Source organism: Chrysoperla carnea, chromosome 3, assembly GCF_905475395.1.
Source record: "Chrysoperla carnea chromosome 3, inChrCarn1.1, whole genome shotgun sequence".
Classification (NCBI taxonomy): Eukaryota; Metazoa; Arthropoda; class Insecta; order Neuroptera; family Chrysopidae; genus Chrysoperla; species Chrysoperla carnea.
In genome coordinates, this window is record NC_058339.1 from 7108522 (window position 1) to 7128595 (window position 20074).

The 20074-nt window shown below is 28.0% G+C and overlaps 3 protein-coding genes across 6 annotated transcripts in view; 1 reads left to right on the forward strand and 2 right to left on the reverse strand.

Annotated features, from left to right (window-relative positions):
* LOC123294571 (inositol-trisphosphate 3-kinase homolog) overlaps positions 1–10723 on the forward strand; it is a 134980-nt gene extending 124257 nt beyond the window's left edge. For 2 of the 4 annotated variants that reach the window (XM_044875643.1, XM_044875645.1), the window contains 3 exons: positions 8041–8316; positions 8911–9765; positions 9956–10723. In XM_044875643.1, coding sequence (XP_044731578.1) covers positions 8041–8316; positions 8911–9765; positions 9956–10051 — 1227 coding nt within the window. In that variant the 3' untranslated portion in view covers positions 10052–10723. Of the gene's footprint in view, positions 1–3927; positions 4129–5796; positions 5985–8040; positions 8317–8910; positions 9766–9955 lie in introns of those variants that run through there. The other 2 variants (XM_044875644.1, XM_044875642.1) reach the window with 2 other exon arrangements.
* A 1378-nt stretch (positions 10724–12101) lies between these two features.
* On the reverse strand, positions 12102–13679 carry LOC123294576. Its single transcript, XM_044875653.1, has 3 exons — positions 13572–13679; positions 13096–13411; positions 12102–12840 (listed from the first exon to the last, which is right to left on the reverse strand). Exons 1-3 carry the CDS (start codon positions 13665–13667, stop codon positions 12230–12232), a joined length of 1023 nt encoding a protein of 340 aa, XP_044731588.1. The 5' UTR covers positions 13668–13679; the 3' UTR covers positions 12102–12229.
* Positions 13680–16259: 2580 nt separating this feature from the next.
* LOC123295077 lies at positions 16260–18805 on the reverse strand. Its single transcript, XM_044876292.1, is given in 4 exon segments — positions 16260–16991; positions 17073–17204; positions 17207–17534; positions 18405–18805. Coding segments are annotated over 4 exon segments (1278 nt in total). The 5' UTR covers positions 18566–18805; the 3' UTR covers positions 16260–16334.
* Positions 18806–20074: the final 1269 nt, after the last annotated feature.

Genomic DNA, 20074 nt, shown 5'->3' on the forward strand with positions numbered 1-20074 from the left:
ATATCCTTTTCTAGGTTACTATCTATCACCTAACTAAATTTCATCAAAATCCGTTCAGCCGTTTAGGCATGATAGAGCAAAACTCCCAGCAAAAACCATAAAAAAATCACTAACTCAATTCAGTTTTCTGCCTACTTCCTACCCCCTAAGTACGATGACGTGATCATTTTGATCTTATATCCGTTTTTAGGTAACCATCATATATTATCAATAAGTTTACCATAGATGTCACCACCATCGTAATTAATGTTAGTTCAATAAGTTTATCATAGATGTCGTAACAAAGTTTACCGGGTCAGCTAGTAAAATAAAAAGTATCCTATGTCCTTCTCCTGGCTCTAAACTACCTCCCTGCCAATTTTCAGCTAAATCGGTTCAGCCGTTTAGGCGTGAAAGAGTAACAGACAGACAGAGTTACTTTCGCATTTATATACTAGTAAGGATATTAACGGACTGTAATTTTTTGTATAATTAAATAATTAATTTTGATTTAAAACTTTCACGAGCGTGCCCTTTGGTAACCTCGCGCCTGTAAGCACGTGCCTACTTTGCTTTATGGATAATCTGACTCTATGACAACTGTCATCTTAAATATTCATTTATGGCCTTAGCTTGATCACTTCAATGAAGCTAAAACAGTAAAATTTATGATATCAATAGTACATTTAAAAAAAATTATATTTAACAAGTGAAAACTAACAATTGACTGAGTTAATTGTTGAAATACCATGTATAGGCAGTGTTGATAACTCTGTCACATTTCACATAGATACATATCTGACATATTTAATTGATATTCTCATATAATGCGCAAGTGTTGATGCGCAATTGTTTTTTTTGACGTCACGTAAATAACAAAAGATATTCACTTTGATATTCCTATATTAATACATATTATAAAATTTGCACCTAATTAACGCCCTCGTGGGTAAACAGTGATGTTTACAAAAAAATGTTTCAAACAAAAGTTTTTAATTTTTTTATAAGCAACATTTTTTACATTTAAACTTTTGTTCTATCTCTAACGGTTTACAAGATGGGTCCTACGGACCCAAGACCCAATTGACCTATGATGCTCATTTACGAACTTGACCTGACTTTTTACGTCCTGAGTACGCTGTAAAAATTTCAAATCGATATCTTTTTTCGTTTTTGAGTTATCGTGTCCACAGACGGACGGACGGACGGACGGACGGACAACCGGAAATGGATTAATTAGGTGATTCTATGAACACCTATACCAAAATTTTGTTCGTGGCATCAATATTTTTAAGCGTTACAAACTTTGGACGAAACTTAATATACTATGTATATTTCATATATACATGGTATAAAAAGTATCTTGCCAATTTTTAAGGTAAATATAAAGACGTAATGTAAGTATCTTGCGTACTGTCTGTTATTGTTTTGTTTTATATAAAATATTTAAAAAAAATTATATATTATTGATGTTATACCGCAAATCTTACACGTAAATATTGCTATAAAAATTATTATAAATATCATTTCATAAGTTTTACACATTCTATTCGGTATGAAAAAGTTATAATGTTTATACAAGGGAGCTCGAAATCAAAGACAAAAAGCCCTCTGACGTGTTTCAATCTGACACACCATTCACGAGATAGAACTTCGATAATTATCGTTATTATCGTCTCCGTACAATATTATAAAAGTCATATCCTTAGCACACGTATATCAAATATAATATTACCGACGATTTATATTGAAGGTCGAAAGTGCGATCAAAATTACTCCTTATTTTCCTGTAAATTTTCAACAAGATAATCGGGTTAAAAGCATCCAAAAAGCTCTTTCTGAGCATTTATCTTTGGTTTTTTTTATTTATAAAAATTCATATTTTAAGAATTATTCATAAAAAATGAAATAGTTTGTTTGTACAAAAAAATTGTAAGAATCTAATTCTAAATTCTTGACCACTTAAATATTTTCAAAATTGTCAAGTGCGGAAGGTGTAATTTGTTTTTATAAGAGTGTTTAAACAGAAAAACTTCAACATTCAGTGAATAATTTTAAAATCACATACCTACATAGATACCGTGTAAATTAATTAAAACTCATTATTAACGTCAGTTTTCAATTAATTAGTTCTAAACGTAATTTTTATTTTTAATTGTGGACAATAACAATAAGATAAATTTTGATAAAATATTTCATAAATTTTATCAAGCGCATTGATAAGACACCTACCTACAGTTGGATCAAAAAGTCTGAAAACCATCATACATAGTATTATCCATAAGGCGCATACTTCAATAGATATTTAAAACATTTAACGACTTTTTTATCTCATTGTATATGTATTTAGTATAATTGTAAAATTCCATTAATGATAATTAGTTCATTAAGATCTTTGGTCTTGAAATATTGGTTCAAAAAAATATAATTTTAAAACTATCAGTTGATTAAAGTTCACTTTTAAAAATTGTGTCTAGAAGTTAAGTGGCATCCTATTAATTTCAATTATAACGTCATAGTTATGATGTCATCAAAATTCCTACTGAATAATATCGAATTATTGTTCAGTAGGAAATTTTATTTTTATTTTATACGGCATAAGTTCCAGGAATTTATGTATAATATTTTCTTAAGAATTATTTCACATAATTTGGGGCAATTTCTGAAATAACTTCTAGAAATTAGTGTGTGGCTTAAGGATGTTCCCAAAAAATATCGTTTTCTTAGGCTCATCTTTAAACCGTGTATATGCTTCACGGTGTGAAGTTTATAGATTTGAGCTGTTATTGTTTGCGTTTTTAACATATAAATCCTATATTGAAGTGTTTTTAAAGGTATGTTACAGGGCTGAGTTTAAAGTTCAGAATTCGGTTAAGTATCTTAAAAAATGTGATCCATCACCGTGTATGATTTTGCAAAATTTCAAATCGATATTCCTATAAATAACACATATGAGGGTCATCTTAAATGCGACACGCTGTATAACAGTATGCAACGTTTGTATGTTCTTTACAAAAATAGAATATAGACACGGAGAGGTTACACATAATTTGTGTCACTCACATAGAACCAAAGAGTTTATATACATAGAGAACGCAAGGAATCTGCTAACCTGTAAGTGGATGCGATATGATGAAGAAAGAAGACTGCCAGTGAGTTCCCCTGTGTCCTTGTCATAGTCATATGTCATAATCATATGATGCATAGAGATTTTGTGTCTGGTATTATATTTGTTTTGTACAAAGAGGCATATTCTCCAATATGCGGCCGCAGTTTTCTCAAGTAAGTAATAAAATAATACCTGTCGACACAATTGAAATAATACATCTAAACAAATATGTAGCCAATGGCATATAGATTAGACAAGGACACAGAGTAATTCACTAGCAGTTTTCTCTCTCGTTCATAAGTTTTCAGCCCTGGTGTTCTCTAGTTGTTTAACTCGTTGCATAGAGCAGGAGTTATAGAATTGGTTACGTCCTAGATCGGATATCTAGAAGATCCGGAGGCGAAATAAGACTTCTATGTGATTTTTTCGTTTTCCCCAAAATTCAACGGATGGATGTTGTTAAAATTGACGTGTATAATTTTGTATGCACATATCAACAATAGTACAATAAATTTTGTATGACGTACACACTAGTGAGTATGAGAGTATCATGGCCTGGCCAGCCTATACATACCTCCTTACTTGAATAGAATACAATAACTTGAACCGCTCATTGTATACTTATACTTACACAGTTAAACAACAGTTTAACATTGTTAAAAACTTACTTTTAAAACTCAAAAAGTCTTCTCAGTAATTATTATTACTTCAAAAAATAAAAAAACGTGTTACGCTTATTAAGTTACAAAAACACACGCTTCTTTCTAATCAAGTTTTATATTTTATTGCAATTGTGACAAAAGTGGTGTTTTTTTTTAGTGCATTTTAAACAAAAATTTATTATATTTTTTTAAACAAAAATTTTTTGTGCTTCCTAAATGTGCATTTATTTAAATTTTAACAAAACAAAAGAGTGTATTACATCAACAATGGTTCCATCTGTATATTGTCATGTTGTTGCCCGGCAATCTTGTACAGCGGGTATTATAACCGCTACAACCGGTGGAAAAGCAACTTTACGATGTCGCTTACATTCTGGGGTATGTGTACTCAATAATAAAACTAACAAAAATTTGTTTATGTAAATATTTAACGAGGTTTATCGGTCAACTTTCAAATTTTTATGTGACAAAACTTATTAACTAATTTTATAACGGAAGTTGCATTATAAATAAAACAATTGTTTTTTGAAATATTTCCCAATTCGATTACTTAGTAAACACAGTTAAACTTATAAAATTATCGAGCAATTTAATTTTATTGATGAAATCAATTTTGTTAATATTTATTAATTAACAAAAATTAAAAATAATAATTTTTGCAAACGTGATTTGTTAATTAATTTTATTGACCTTAAAGTTTTAAATAATTGCGTACTACAAATTATTTTAACTAAAATTTAAAAATATATAACCATGAAGAACACAAAAAGTTTATTGAAATGTGTCCATGAAAATTTTATGTTAAAAATTATTACAACTTCAATAGAAGAGGGCAGCAGCGAAGCGTCGGCTTGAAATAAAAAGTTTTTTGCCGAAATAAATGAATTTATATATTTTATCTTTTAAGTTTAGGATAAAGTTTTTACCTGGTTAAAGTTACAATCGAAAATCCCGAATAATTCTTAAAAAATAATTTTTGCCTCCGATAAAGAAGCGAGTTTTTTTAAAATAGTTAAATTAAGTTTTATCTGGTTTAAAACTAGTAATTTTAAAAATATATTAGCCTTGAAGCTTGGACATTAAAAAAGTATTTTTAAAATTAGAATTAATTTTCTTATCACAAATAATTATGCATTTGACAAAGTGCATTTGAATTTTTACGTTTCCTTTTAAACGCAAACTTAAAAAACATTAAAAATTATTCATAAATACATACTTTTAAAATATTCTCTTTATATACCTACGTCTATTTTTATATAGTTTCAAATATGGTTATAACAGCATATTTTTCACTTTATAAAAATAATTCTATTTTAAACAATTTAATTTTATATTCTTATTTAATAAAAAAATTGAATAAATACGAATAGAATGCGTTAACTAATACATTTGAATAATTAATTTTTATTTTTATTTACCATTTTAAATTGTTTTTTAAAAAAATATATATATATATATATATATATATATATATATATATATATATATATATATATATATATATATATAAATTGTTTAACTATATCTGTGGTACTGAAATTTTACAAATTTTAATTCAAATTTTTCTCAAATCAAAATAGGCGCATTTGTAGGGCCTCCTATTATGGTATTCAAAGACTTTCATAGAGTACCCATACTAGATTTTCATTCTGAATTTTTGAAATTCTCTCACAAGTACTATGTATATACCTATCTTAATGTTATAGCAAAAATAATAATATTTTAAGCTTTTTTTCTGTCCACGAAAGCTATGTAAAATTAAATATTTGTTATTTTAAACAAGTTCCCAATTTTAAGTTTCTCTCAGTGTAAATTTTATAAAAAATCAAATATCTCAAGTAATTAATTTTTTGAAGATTACAATTCAAGGATAAATTTTAAATAATTTAATTAATTTATGCAAAGAAAAATGATTTAATCGTAAAAATAATAATAAATTATATAAAGGTACCTATTTAAATTTTTGTTGTTGAAATTACAACCCGAAACGCTTAACTTAATAAATTTTTAAAATTAAATATCAACTAAAAATATATTTATTTTTAGATTTAAGTGGCGATGATAAATGATGAATATATAAAGTAACGGCAAAAATTATATTAAAATTTAAAAAAATAATTTAAAATTAATCAATGCATCCAAAAAAGAGGAATCCAATTATGGATTTTGGTTGGTTAATACATCATCCATCCAAGTCACTGGATATATTTTTTACATTTAGTGATAATTATCAGGTATTCAATAAACAAATTTTATTTTAACACCGTCCCATTATTTTTACTGAAATCGAAATTCAATTTTTGAAATCGATCTTATTCTAAAGACTTGTGCCTATTTTTTTGGTTATCGACGCCATTTTGACAGTATGTGAGTTTTAGCGCTAGGTTACAAAAAGTGGAACTAAATTTAAATGATTAGGCTAGGCAGTTAATTGAACGGCTAATTACGGCTTTTGATTTGATTTTTAAGACCACTGTTGTAATAAAATGACTTGATTATAAATAAATTTTACTATTAAATGAATAAATAAATTAATTAATATTAAACATATTTGTAATAATTATATAAAACGAGGTATAATTAATATTTCTTAACATGGTAGTATATCGTCTGTAGCTTTTGAAATGACCATTTTTTATTTAAGTATAAAATAGTGCATTATTTAATATTTAATATTCAGTTTAATATTTATTGTTTACAAAGAAAGTTTATTTCTGCTGTGCGTGTGCAATTGTAGTACTTACGTCTAGAGAACTGTCTGTCGAAGTACACTGTATTGTCTGATCAAAGAAAATAACAAGGATAATGTTTTTAATATTAATTATTTGTAATTATTTATTTAATAATTCATTATTATCAATTACATATTGGATATATTCACAACTTTTTTTAGTAAGTTAAAAATTTTATTAAACGCGATTAAATGACTGAATTTCACTTCTTTTCGCATTATGTAATGATATTTATGATGTAAGACGCCACTGCAAATCATCGTTTAATTTAGAGCATTAACCCAAATTCCTTGCGGAAATCTTGCAAGTCAAATTTGATCGACTTCCCGGTTTCCGTAAAAGCTTGAGGCGCTGAATATCAAGAATGAATCGAAAAATAATTAGGTATGTGAAATCGATGAGGCATTCCGATTCATTTTTGATATTTTAAATTGGGCGCCCTCAAAAACTTTTACAAATAGTCGGGTATGAGTGACTCATAGATAAAATTATTTTCTACTTTTTATTACAAGAAAAGCTTGTCCCATAAAAAGTATAATTTAGTTGATTAGGGAAGGATATCTCCTGAAATGTTATTTTTATCATTTTTAAAATTTGTTAGAAACATTTTTTTTAACCCCTGAATTTAAAAAAATTGTTTAAATTAAAAAAAAAAATTTGTAGCCCATCTAGTTTAAAATAAAGTAAAAATTATATTCTTTTATAAAAAATGATTTATTTAAATTAAGAAAAAAAAAATTTTCTTTTTTTAATTTATTTAAATTGTATTTTTGAATTAAGCCAGTTTTTTTTTTATGATAAGTGTTTGACGTCAATGAAATGATTTTTTTAATAAAATTATACTAAGGATTTATTTATTAATTTCTTGATACAATACGATTTTACACGAATGATGAAATATATATAACTTTTTATTTTATTTACACATCAGTAAATGTAAATATACTGATTGGTTGATGTACTCAAAAATCAAATATATACTTTGTTTAAAAATTTGTACAGGCAACGCGTTTCTCAAAATGCATACGTACAAATCTGTTTTCAATTTGACTTACAAGACTTAATTTTCTTAAAATTCATTTGGCAACCACAATAAGTTAGTCACTCCTGACATCTAGTGGTTAAAATGAAAACAAATAAAGGTGAATACCATTGACTTTAGAGTTATATAGACTGAGTGCAAACGATTTTAAGCGTGCCAACATCTGAGGTAATTGCTTAGGTCAGCTAGGGACATGTGACAGTCAAAGATGTAACAGATTTAAAAAAAAAATGAATTAATACATTCACATTTAGCTAAAACCTGATGGAATATGATAATGACCAAAAATACTTGAAAGCTCACATAAAAAAATTAATTATATATCCTGAAATCTTTACGATAAGTAAGATTTCAACATAAGCTTTTTGTAGGAAAATTAATGAACTTATTTGATCTATTTGCAAATTTAAAGTCACGAGCTTCAAATGATTTTGAAGCTAGTATCCAAATTTTACGGTTAGATCCTTGTTTTAAAGTGTACTGCAAAATATTAATAAAAATTTTATTTTGTTACAGAGTAACGACAAAGGTTTAGATTTAAGTGAATTATGGAAGTCACGACATCCATCATCATCAATTTCTACAACCACGGTCAATACTCAACAACAAACGAAACCACAACAACAACAAACGGTTGCAGCAGCGGCCGCATCAAAATCGTCAAGTTTAAGTAGTGGTTTTAAAAAATGGCGTCGTACAAGCCGAACAAGTTCTGTATCATCAGATAATGTATGCAGCATACCAAAAAATAATCGAGATGAAGAGATGTCCCTATTGAAATTCTTAGCGATTGTAAGTATCAAATAATATAAAATATTTTTATCATACAATTTTTATGTTTTAGCTATTTTAGTATTTCCTCTTCCGGTATTTTGTTTTTAATTTTTTAATCACGAATTGTTTATGAAGATTATTTATATTTTAATTTTTTTTTGTTCGTTTAAAATTCAAAACGTGCATTTTCTTTGAAAATTGAATTTTTTTTTAAATAATATTTTTTCTTAAATTAAAAATATACTGTTCGGACACGTATACGATAACCTTGTTGGATCCAATTGATTTACATAAATTTTAATAAACGGATATTAACAAAATATAATATCCGGTAATTTTGATAAAATTATGATCCAATACAAATATTATTTTTATTGTAAATTTCGTTCTAAATTCAAAATTTTTCACTCAAACATTCGTTCGTTCATAAAATATAGTGAACATTGTTATCGGTGGCGTGCTCAAAATCTTATGTCGCATGCTATTGGTTCGCGGTTCCAAGAAACGATTCCAACTGACTCATCTTCTTTTTTTATCTTTTTACACTAAAACGTAATTTAATTAATTTATTCTTTCAAACAATAACTAATAAAATATTTTTAATTATTCCAGAATGCTTTGGATTTAACTGCACCAGCAAGTGATATATTGTTAAAAAATCGTAGCGATCAATGGTTCCAATTATCCGGACATCCAGACAGTTTAGCACCAGCAGGACCTGGTACCGTATGGAAAAAACGTGCTGGAGGTTGTGAAAATACTGAACGTGAAGTATACGAAGCATTATCAGCTGATCCACTAATGAAAGATGTTATTCCACGGTATTTCCGTGAAGTTGATTATCAGGGTGAAAAATTCATTGAATTACAAGACTTATTACATGGATTCAAAGATCCAAATGTAATGGATATTAAAATGGGTACACGTACATTCTTAGAATCCGAGGTAGATAAAACAACAGCACGATCAGATTTATATAAAAAAATGGTTACCGTCGATCCAAATGCCCCCACCGAAGAGGAGCATGAAAAACAGGCTGTTACAAAGTTACGATACATGCAATTTCGTGAACAACAATCATCATCTTGTAGTCAAGGTTTTCGCATAGAAGCAATGAAATGTCGTGGATCACCACCCGTAACCGATTTAAAGCGAGTCAAAAGTCGTGATGAAGTTTTGGTTACATTATCATTATTTATTGCTGGTCGTGAATATGTAAGAAAACAATTAATTGAACGATTAAAAGAAATCCGATCCAAATTTGAACAATCGGAATATTTCCGTAAACATGAAGTGATTGGATCAAGTATTTTCATGTTGTACGATGATGATAAAGTTGGTGTTTGGATGATTGATTTTGCTAAAACTAATAAAGTTCCAGAAGGTGTGCAATTAACACATCGTAAACCATGGGTCCAAGGCAATCATGAAGAAGGATTCTTATTTGGTCTCGATCAATTGATTTCGGTAAGCATCGCTTTTTTTAAAATTTAAATTATACGTTCTGTCACACTTTTCTAAAATTACTTTTCACTTTGGTAAAACAAAACGTTTTGTTAACATGAACAAATCTAAAAAAATTCCCTAATTATTAGGCTTCTAACTTCATTGACTTTCTTGAAATTGTTCCTAACCATATATTTTTTCATTGTTACAGGTACTAGAAGAAATCAAATTCGACAACATGGTGGAATCGAATAGTTGTAACAGCATTCCACCTCCCACATCCGAACGCTTAAAAGTAACATCTTGAAGGAAGTGGACATTTTCAAAATTGAAAATGTTTCGAAATGTATTTCATTTTTAAAATTTTAATAGGCTATGACAGCCTTTGATGAAAAAAAATGTTTTTTTCTTGTGTGTCCCTGCTACATGTTTCAGGACACGCGTGTCTCTGTGTGTGGAATTTACCTTCTACGATAAATGTTCGATGTAACGATTGTTTTAAATGAATTCTTGATGAATTTTTAAAACTTTTTATTTATATTAAGTGTTCGATGTGGTTTACAAAAATTATTTTTACGCTTATACATTTTTTTTTTTTAAATACACTCATCGTTGTATCTCGAAATAAATATTTAAACAGTTTTTTATTTATTTAAGAAAGAAAAAAAAAAAACTTTTAATTTAAGTATTATTGATATATTGAGTGTATGGGTATATGATATTATCGGTAGGAATTAAAGGCGCACCTGACTTAATTTGAGCCAATTGATTATAAATTCTTATTGGAGCTGAATTTTTTTGTATTTTCTCTCACGATTTATTTCTACGCATATCATATGCCCGTACATCCTGTATTTATTTTTATGCCATACTAAAGTCGTAGTTTACATTGAATGAAGTAAAATCGTTTTTTTTTTTGTTCACAAGCTCAAATAGCTAATGCAAAATTTGTAAAGTTGTAAGTAAAAAGTTAATATTTATTAAAAATTGAAAAATTAATTTTGAATTTCAATAAAAGACATTTATTGAACAAAATTTCTCGTTATTTTCAGTTTTCTTACATTTATTTTGAAAAATATTAATTACTTAATTTACTAAGATAGATATTTATTATGTAAACTAGACGATAGCCCAAAGACGATTCTAAGCCGTCTCAGAGAAAAAAGAAACTAATAAGCGTTATCAAAATCGATTATAATTTGATTTGTTCACTGTTCAACATTACCTAGAAGACATAGAATCATATATGTTTGAATTTGCAAAGAACTGTGAAACTAATATTAGAGTGGAAGAATCGTCTGTGGGTCACTTAAATTTTACTAATTGAGCGAATTTATAAAGTTGATTATTCGTTGTGTGCGTAGTCATGGTAGGGACAATAAAATCGATGCCAGCGCTACCAGTGAAAAATTTTGGCGTAAAAGGAGGCTGTTATGACTAATTTGTAATTCTTTACATGTTAGTGTTATAGAAAAAGTCAAATTAAAATTATTGAAAAACACTAATTAATTAAACTAAATGCATTAAAAATTGTGAAAATAAGAAATCAAATTGCACAAATATTATTTTTCAAATGTTAATTATCATAATTATTTATTTAAATTTGTGAGACAATAATATTATATTTTCAATGTAAGTCATAAATGCAATCCATACAATTATGTATGCATCCATACAATTCTATAATTAAAGTAGTGTATCGTTACCATGAAAACGCCTCCAATAAAATTCACGCACGGTGCGAATAATGTGAACAAAATTGAATTATTTATAATCCAATATTTGGAGATCTAGTCTTTCCTAAAATGATTAATTGAAAATCAAAACTTGTTTAATTTAAATTCTATAAATAGGGTTAATAATAAATTATATAATTACATAACATGTACATTACATTACAACACATATAAACTTTGTAGTAATTTATTATTATTTTTTTTTTTGAATGTTCTTCGTTTGTGAAATCGATAATTTAAGTTGTTTGATTTTTTTTTATAAGGAATTATTTATGTACCTATCTAATATTAATAATGAATATTTGTGTGTCTTGTATTATTAAAACCATTTATTTGATTAATCAATATATATTTTTATAAAGAATTTATTTATTTATTTTTATTCAATTATCCTAATTAACCAATTGAAAAGTTAGACTAATTAATAAATTAAAAGGAATTACTAGTTTGTTGTGGATCAACTGGTAATGGACGATAAAATAATTCTTTAGGTAAGTGAAGGTTAATTAAAATAATGATTATAGAACCCGTTAGCACTCACGTTATGAGCATTTTGCTCACGGCCGATTTAAAGTATAAATAACTTTTATTTTTTTGGTTTCGTTTGAAAGGTAATTTAACGAAAAATTTTACTTTTATTTAACAACAATTATAAATTTTTATAAAATACAATTAAAACTATAAAAGCTACTAATTGATGATTAGCGGTACAAATACCGGCTGTACTTAAATTACTAGGTGTTACCAATTCACCATATTTGTCGGTCTTTCCACATTGCTTTCCACTTAGCGTGAAAAGGCTTGACTGTATGTTCTTCACTCGCTGAAGCTTCATGATTCAATACAGAAGTTGGAAATTCCAGTTCAGATAAACGCTTCAGATTTTCGTCTCGTATCTTTGCCAGTTCTACTTCCTTCTCCAAATCGTCAAAATTTACTGAAGAAGTTGTAAAGTCTGGATCTAAATGCTTCATTATCCTTTCAGCAGATTTCATTATAGCCAATTTACGTTTCAAGGTACCAGTTAAAGATTTAAAATCTGGAGAAGATTCAGTCACCTCCCGTTCGGGCAGCGTATTTGTCTCCATCGAATAATCATTATTTTGAGTGTGATAGCCGTAATAACTTGTTTCTGAAGAAGGTTTAGTCACCCCCTGTTCAGGCTTTGTTGACCTTGACTCATCCTTATTTCCAAAACATTTGTTGACTGGAATTTCGCATACAAAAGGTTGTCTATAAATGCAAGGAAAATCATTTAAACCACCATAACGATAAAATGTTCCACAATTTTCGCCGTCACTATATTCATTTGGTTTACCCGGAGCCCAACGAGAATATCCTGATTCGTTGAGTGATTTCCCTATTAATATTTAAAAAAAGATTCATTAGTTAGCATAATTTTGAAATATCTATCAATATCAGGGCTCTTTACACAAGCCGAGAAAAAATATGACACAAGACACAAGAAGAAAAGTTCAAACATAAAAGTGTTTTTCCAGCATGAAAAATTGAAAATACATGTTTAGTTAATGGAGATTGTGGCCATACGGACTGTTATTAAATACAATATTTGAACATCTAAAAAAAAAAAGAAATCTAGACTAGCTGATCATACCATCAACTGTTTTCCACTTGCTCTCTCTTAGAGGTGAATCGAGTTCATCTTGCAATAAGTTAATCTGGAATACGGTATATTTTCTAAATCCTACGAGAATATAGTTTTTCCAGCAATAGAAACCAACTTCCGAACAAACAGAATCAGCCGGATGTTCTTCCATTAAGCGAATTAATAAAGAGGCCTCATCTTCTGAATTAACTACCACTAAATCACCTCCTTCTTTTTTACAAGTTTCTGATGCATTATACCATGTTTGTGCGTAGCTGTGATATTTGTAGTAGCTATTTTGAAACAAAAAATAGCCATCAGGTGCCTATAAAAAATAATTTGTTTAATGATAAAAAATGATATGGCCATGCAATTTTGGCTGCACGGCCAACGTATGAGCCTAAGGCCGAATTTTTATACTATAACGAATCGTCTATCTTAGATTCAATGCATCTTAAAATATAACAAAAGTGATTTTAACTTACTTTGTTGCACTTGCTTGTTTCAATTGGATTCGAAAATCCAATTTCTAAAAATCCAAACACTAGTACGGAAATTACAAAAGTTTTAATTAAATCCATTGTTGTATTCAATCAAATTTCAAACTGATAATGAGACAAACTAAAAACTTCCTTTTTATTTAAAATTTGGCTTGATCTTTAACACTGCCTTTATAGTTATCACAATTTGGGAAAATTTATTGTTGTAGGAATTTTATTTATTGGGAAAGTTTCTGTATGGATTTGCTAAAATAGGATGTGCAAAAATATCTAATTGAATTATTCTTCTTTCGGTGTTTAGATTTTAGATATCAGAGGACTAATCCAAAAATAAGAAATATCATTTTGTCACGAGATTGAAAAATAGTCAATTTACCCTATAAGAAAGACATTTAGGATGCGTGGAATAGCTTTATTATACTACAATTATTCATTTATAGGTAAGGTTATTGAAACAGGTGAGGAAAAAGAAATACATAATGGGTAAGAAAAATAAATGCTAAATTTAAGAAAACAAGTTTAAAAAGGTGAGTAAAAGGTATGTATATTACATTATTAAAGTAATTAATAAGTCAAAGTTAGAGTAGTGGCTAGTATAATTCACTCCGGTTACAGAGGACCTTGGTTCGTATCTAGCATTGTCCCGACTAATTTTTAATTAAATAAATTATTATGCCAAGATGGTCATTTTTTTAGATAATTGTAATGAGAACCAAAAGCGACAATTAAATAAGAAAGCGAGGTATATTTTATGTTATTTTAATTCCCACCCTCTGACAGAAGAATGATTTATGACATAAGTAGGTAAAGTTGAACTAACATAGTTAATTTTTTTTTTTTGTGAAGTAACATGGACAGGGCCGGATTTAACTTTCTGCCGCCCTGGGGCACTGATAAAAATGCCGCCCTATGACTGAAATTTTATTTTAATAGTTTTGATATCTTATTTTAAAAAAATTAGGAAAACTAATTAATTGCAGAAAATTTATTATGTATTACATATTATTTATTACTGTTCTTTTAAATTTAAATTAATTAGTGTTAATGGATAATTCTCCAATTTTAGGAAAATTCATTAATCAATTAAAGTTTCTGCTATCAAAAAGACATACATAATTTGAAAATATTTTTAATTCTTCAAAAAAACTATATTTCTGGAATTTATCAATTCCAGAAAATAAAAATATCAAATTTTATTTTTGCAAACCTTTATGGAAATAAATTAATTAAACTATTTTAATAGTTTTCACTTAAATTTCCTATATTATAATATACAAAATTTTGATTTGATACATAATGCATAAATTATATTTCTTGAAAAATAAAATGTTTATTTAAAAGAAGTTAATTATATATTGTATTGAAAATATTTTCTCAGTTTCCAAATTTTGCCGCCCTAGAAAATTTGCCGCCCTGGGCACTAGCCCCGACTGACCCTAGTGTAAATCCACCACTGAACATGGAGAACATGTTACTTTTTTATAAAATCTTATAAAAAACAAGAATAAATTTTAGCATGTACAAGAAAAAAGTAAGCAAAATAAGTAATTTTTTAATATTTTGTAATAGGCGAATATGTTATGTAGGGGAATAAAATATATAACATGTTCTCCTGTTACAAAATTTCAAATTTTAGTCTTAACGAGCGATTTTTTAATTTTATAAATACTAATTTTAATATTTTGTAATAGGAGAATATGAGTGAGATATACTATATGACATGTTCTCCTATTAAAAAGTATCAAATTTTTAGCATTTTGTACATATTTTTAATATTTTGTAACAGGAGAACATGATTTTAAAGAGAGAGATTGACAGGATAGTGATTTATGACATATGTATAACTGATGTTATTTATGATAATTTATATTCCCACCCCCTGACAGAATAGTGATTTATGACATATGTATAACTGACGTTATTTATGATAATTTATATTCCCACCCCTTGACAGAATAGTGATTTATGACATATGTCTAACTGACGTTATTTATGATTATTTAAATTCCCACCCCCTGACAGAATAGTGGTTTATGACATATGTATAATTGACGTTATTTATAGCAAGAGGGCGGGGTATATAGATAATTTAAACTATAAAAAGAGTGGAAAAATTTTTAAATCAGGTTAAATTCATTTAATTTAAAAGTAAAAATGTTACCCCCACACCAGGATACGAACCAGCGTACTTTGATTTGCTAGGCAAGTGCTATAACCACGCAACCACCCATATTTTTACTTACTATATAATTATCTTAATACTTACCTTTATAGGATAGAAAATTTAAAAAATAAAACAAAATTTAAAATATATAAGAGCTTTTTTATTTTGTTGACTGTATGACCTACCATGATGATAAACTTTTGTTTGAAGATCCTCCCCTTGGATGATTTTTTTCGGACAAACTTGAACTTCATCAAATTTTTTGAAGAAATAAAGGGGGAAGTCTTTAGAAAGGTTAGAAAAGATAATAAAAAGCAATCGAATAAATACTTCAATTATGTCATATTTATTAACAATTTGAATCAAACATTTTAAAAAACGACATAATATTACAGAAAATTAAAAAAATAAATCTTTAAAAAAATTTATAAACTTTCTTGTATCAAATAGACTCTCTTAATATTTACAATAAATTATAAATTAAATATTTAAACAATACATAAAAAAAAAATTAAAACTAATAAAAGAAGTCTTTTTTAATGTCCAATCACTATCAAAAAGTGCACTAAATCAAAAAAAAAGATCTATAATAAAGATGGGAATAACTCTTGAAAACTTTCATTCCATAAATCATTAAATTCACTATGATTTGAAGTATCACTAAGTGGTGAACCAATAGATTCGTAGCCTCCATCAGAGACTGATATGTCATGATGTTGTTTATGATACTGTGGTGATGATGAATAACTATCACGACTTGAAACAGGTGACATTACTTCTGCTATACTAGGTATGGGTGATAATAACTTTAATGGTGGTTCAACTGATGGTATTGTTGTATCTGTATCAACAAATGTTGATAAATAATGACTTAGACTTTCTGTTGAATGATTATTCTCTTCTGGAACATCAGTAGTGATTACTTCTGTGACAGCATCTTCAATACAAACATCATTTTCATCACTGATCACAATTGTTATACAATTTGAATCTTCATCGTATGTACCATATAATACTTCTTCATCCATTTCTTCTTTTACTTCTGTTTTAATATTTAAATTATCGATTTCATTTAATCGTTCATTTTCTGTTATACTTATGTCGTTCTTTAGATTTGTTGTTAAACTGTTTGTGCTTAATTCATTTATGCTTTTGTCGTTCCTACTGGATTCCATGCATTCTGATGACGTCCCCACCAATCTTGAAGTTTCAGACTGTTGGCTGGTATTTGTAGTTCGCCCCTAAAAATAATTTATTATATTAATTCATGTTCGATAATCCTACTAAGGAAGATTCTATCTACCGATTAAAAAACTACAAACCTCGATATTTTCTCTCTTACTACTTGCTTTAAGTTCTCCAGTGATATCTTGGAGTAAGCTTTGGGCAAGTTCTTCAAGTTTATCGGCATCGAACTCTGAATCGAATCCGCAGATGTCGGCAAGAGAAGGCATGCCATCAATATCTGTAGAAGTAGGTGTGCTGCCGGTTGCGCTGCTCGTCCCTGCTGCAGAGGGCTATCAACAGACACTGCTGGTCCAGATTTAACGAGACCGCAACCGACAGAACACACCTGATGTCTACATGATGATGTTGATGTCATTTTCTCACGTAGTTCTGCATTTTCTTTTAAGAGTTTTTCATTGAATTCTCGTAAGCTTTGGCATTCTTTAATTAATGTTTCATTCTGTTTTACCAATATATTTAAAGAGTTTTCCATTTCATCCATTTTTGCCTTTTTACGATCACGTGATGTTTGTGCTGCAACACGATTCTTTAATTTCCTATAACAAAACGTATATTTTAAACACGATGTTTAACAAATAACAGGTGGGCTATAATCGGCTATTTTTAAATCCCCGATGGTCATGACATTTCAAAATATTGATTTAGGCCATCCCTTCGTAATCTTCGGAAAGAGCGGGTCGAATTAGCACAAGTTTACGATTTTTCTTGCTGATAAATGAATAAGAAGAAATTTGTAGGCATTCTACGATCTAACATACAAATAGAATCACACAATTTGTAAATATTTCCAAAATAATTAAAAAACGACTTCACTCAAGCATATTTACGTTCATATTCGTTGAAACACATTTATTACATATCAATATATTTCATTTTTAAATCAACTTATGCAATACATATTACACATATGTCATTTATGTTGCATAAAATTCAAAATATATTGGAAAAAGTAATCAACCGGTGCTGGCGGATCGTATATTTGTTTAGATAAACAAAAATCAACTCTATTTATTAAACAATGTTTTTTTTATTGAAAGCAACGGACTTACAAACTAATTTTAAGTCAACTCTACCCTCTCCGATACAAGAGACGAAAAAGTTAGTATCCCTTTTCATTAACTTTAATGAAGTTTGATTACGTTAAAAGCTAATAAACAAAACCATTAAAAAATGTAAAACCTATAAATCATATCAAAACTTTTTTTTCAAATAAAATATTGAACTCAGTTTTTAAAAAAAAAAATTTGGGATAATAAAGAAAAAATTTTAGTCTAATTATTCTTTAATTTTAATTTAAAAAAAAAAAATCATACTTCAATTAAAATGGAATACCCGGTATACATTATCAAAAAATTATGAAGGCCACTATTTGAATAGATTATTCTAGAAAATCAAAAAGTACTTACTTTCTTAAAACTTTTTCCTCCCATGTTAAATGATCTAATCTTCGTTTTTTTCCTCTTGTTATTGAATTTTCATTATTTGACGTTGTTTTGTAACCCACCAGAGAGGAATTTCTGGAGGTGTTAACATAACTGGGAATTGTTATCAAAATCGGTGTACTCATTTTTATTTGATACCGAGACGTTATTTAATCACTGTTATCTTAAACTATACTTGTTATTTGTTTTATTAACCACGATTGCACTAAAAAACAATATTATAAAAATATTGATCACTTATACGATTACCACTTCTTCTTTTAAACATTCTTATTTGTTGAATATTGATATTTTCTGATGCAAGACTTGTCACAGAATTCTGTGTCGATTTAACTTCGATGTGGTGTTTTATCATTGGTTCATTGCTGTGTTGGCATGGTATCACGTCATCATCAACAAATTACTTCGACTTTATTCACGAATTTATACGAAAATAAACGAAATCATTAAAATGTACACAAACCGACCCTACATAAACAAAACTCAATTATGCAGGTTGGTCTATTTAGCACCTCCATTTTAGCCACAAGTTTTATGAATTAAAATTAAGAATATTAAGAAATTTCTTTTTGTATTCATCATATTCAAGTTATATGTGGCTTAATGGTCAAATGATTATATTCAAGTTATTTCTGGTTACATAAACTGGTTAATAAGGATGTTGACTAATGTCTAAAAAATTGGTCAAATCCATTTAGAAGGGGCTAAATGGGTAGATATTATTAATATATTTTGTTTAGTAAAAAATATTGCATCAGAATTTCTTTACATGGATATTATTTATCATCAGTCATTGTATATGTCGCAGTCAAAATCCATAATCAGTCAGAATTGGCTCAAATTAAATTTTGACTGAGCAATATTGGTTAAAAGTTATCTTCACCTAGAGTTTTAGCAAAATAACTTATTTTATTTTGATTTAGATAGTGTTTGGGTAAAATCCAAAAAATTATTATAGCAATCTGGCGAGTTGCAACTCCCAACTATAAATACCCCGGCTGATCTCTAATTATTTTGACTAAAACTCTTAACTAACATCATTTTTAAACAATATTGATATTCTTTTCGAAGCTTTTGCATATCAATATTGACTGTTTTTTCAGTTATGAATTTTGACTGTAACATGTATAATAAATTTTATAATAATTATAATTTTACTATGCTATTTACTATAATGAATCATTTTAATGACTTATTTACGTATATTATTACAAAATTTTACATTTTATTTGATCATAAACTTTTAGTATCATCTAAAAATGATTCACACAGTTTAAAGGTACTTTCCAAAGTTAATAAATTTTACCCACAAGTAAAAGTTCAAACAAAAAACCAAAAATCAAAATCAATTTATCCGTTTAGGAGTTACGATGTGCCACACGCAGACAAACTTTTTCACAAACATCACTCTTTTTGGGTCGGGGGTAAATAACTACAAATACTTGTCCTGTAATCTGTAATAAGTATATTCTTACACTTACCTATCCAAAATGAAGACTGCGGACCGGACCGGATTCGATCCAAAACTGCTACATAATAGTTCACTGTAATTGTTATTGCAATTTTCACCTACAGTCCAAGCAAATTAACCATTTGGCTACTTAAATTCTGGTCAAGGTGGGGTAACCTTTTCA

Bases quoted from the DNA above. Each gene is read 5' to 3' on its own strand.
- LOC123294576 (XM_044875653.1), bottom strand. From the start codon at position 13,667: ATGGATTTAATTAAAACTTTTGTAATTTCCGTACTAGTGTTTGGATTT. The intron at 13,412-13,571 runs GTAAGTTAAAAT...TATTTTTTATAG, and splicing joins AAACAAGCAAGTGCAACAAA to GCACCTGATGGCTATTTTTT. The intron at 12,841-13,095 runs GTATGATCAGCT...AAATATTAATAG, and splicing joins CAAGTGGAAAACAGTTGATG to GGAAATCACTCAACGAATCA.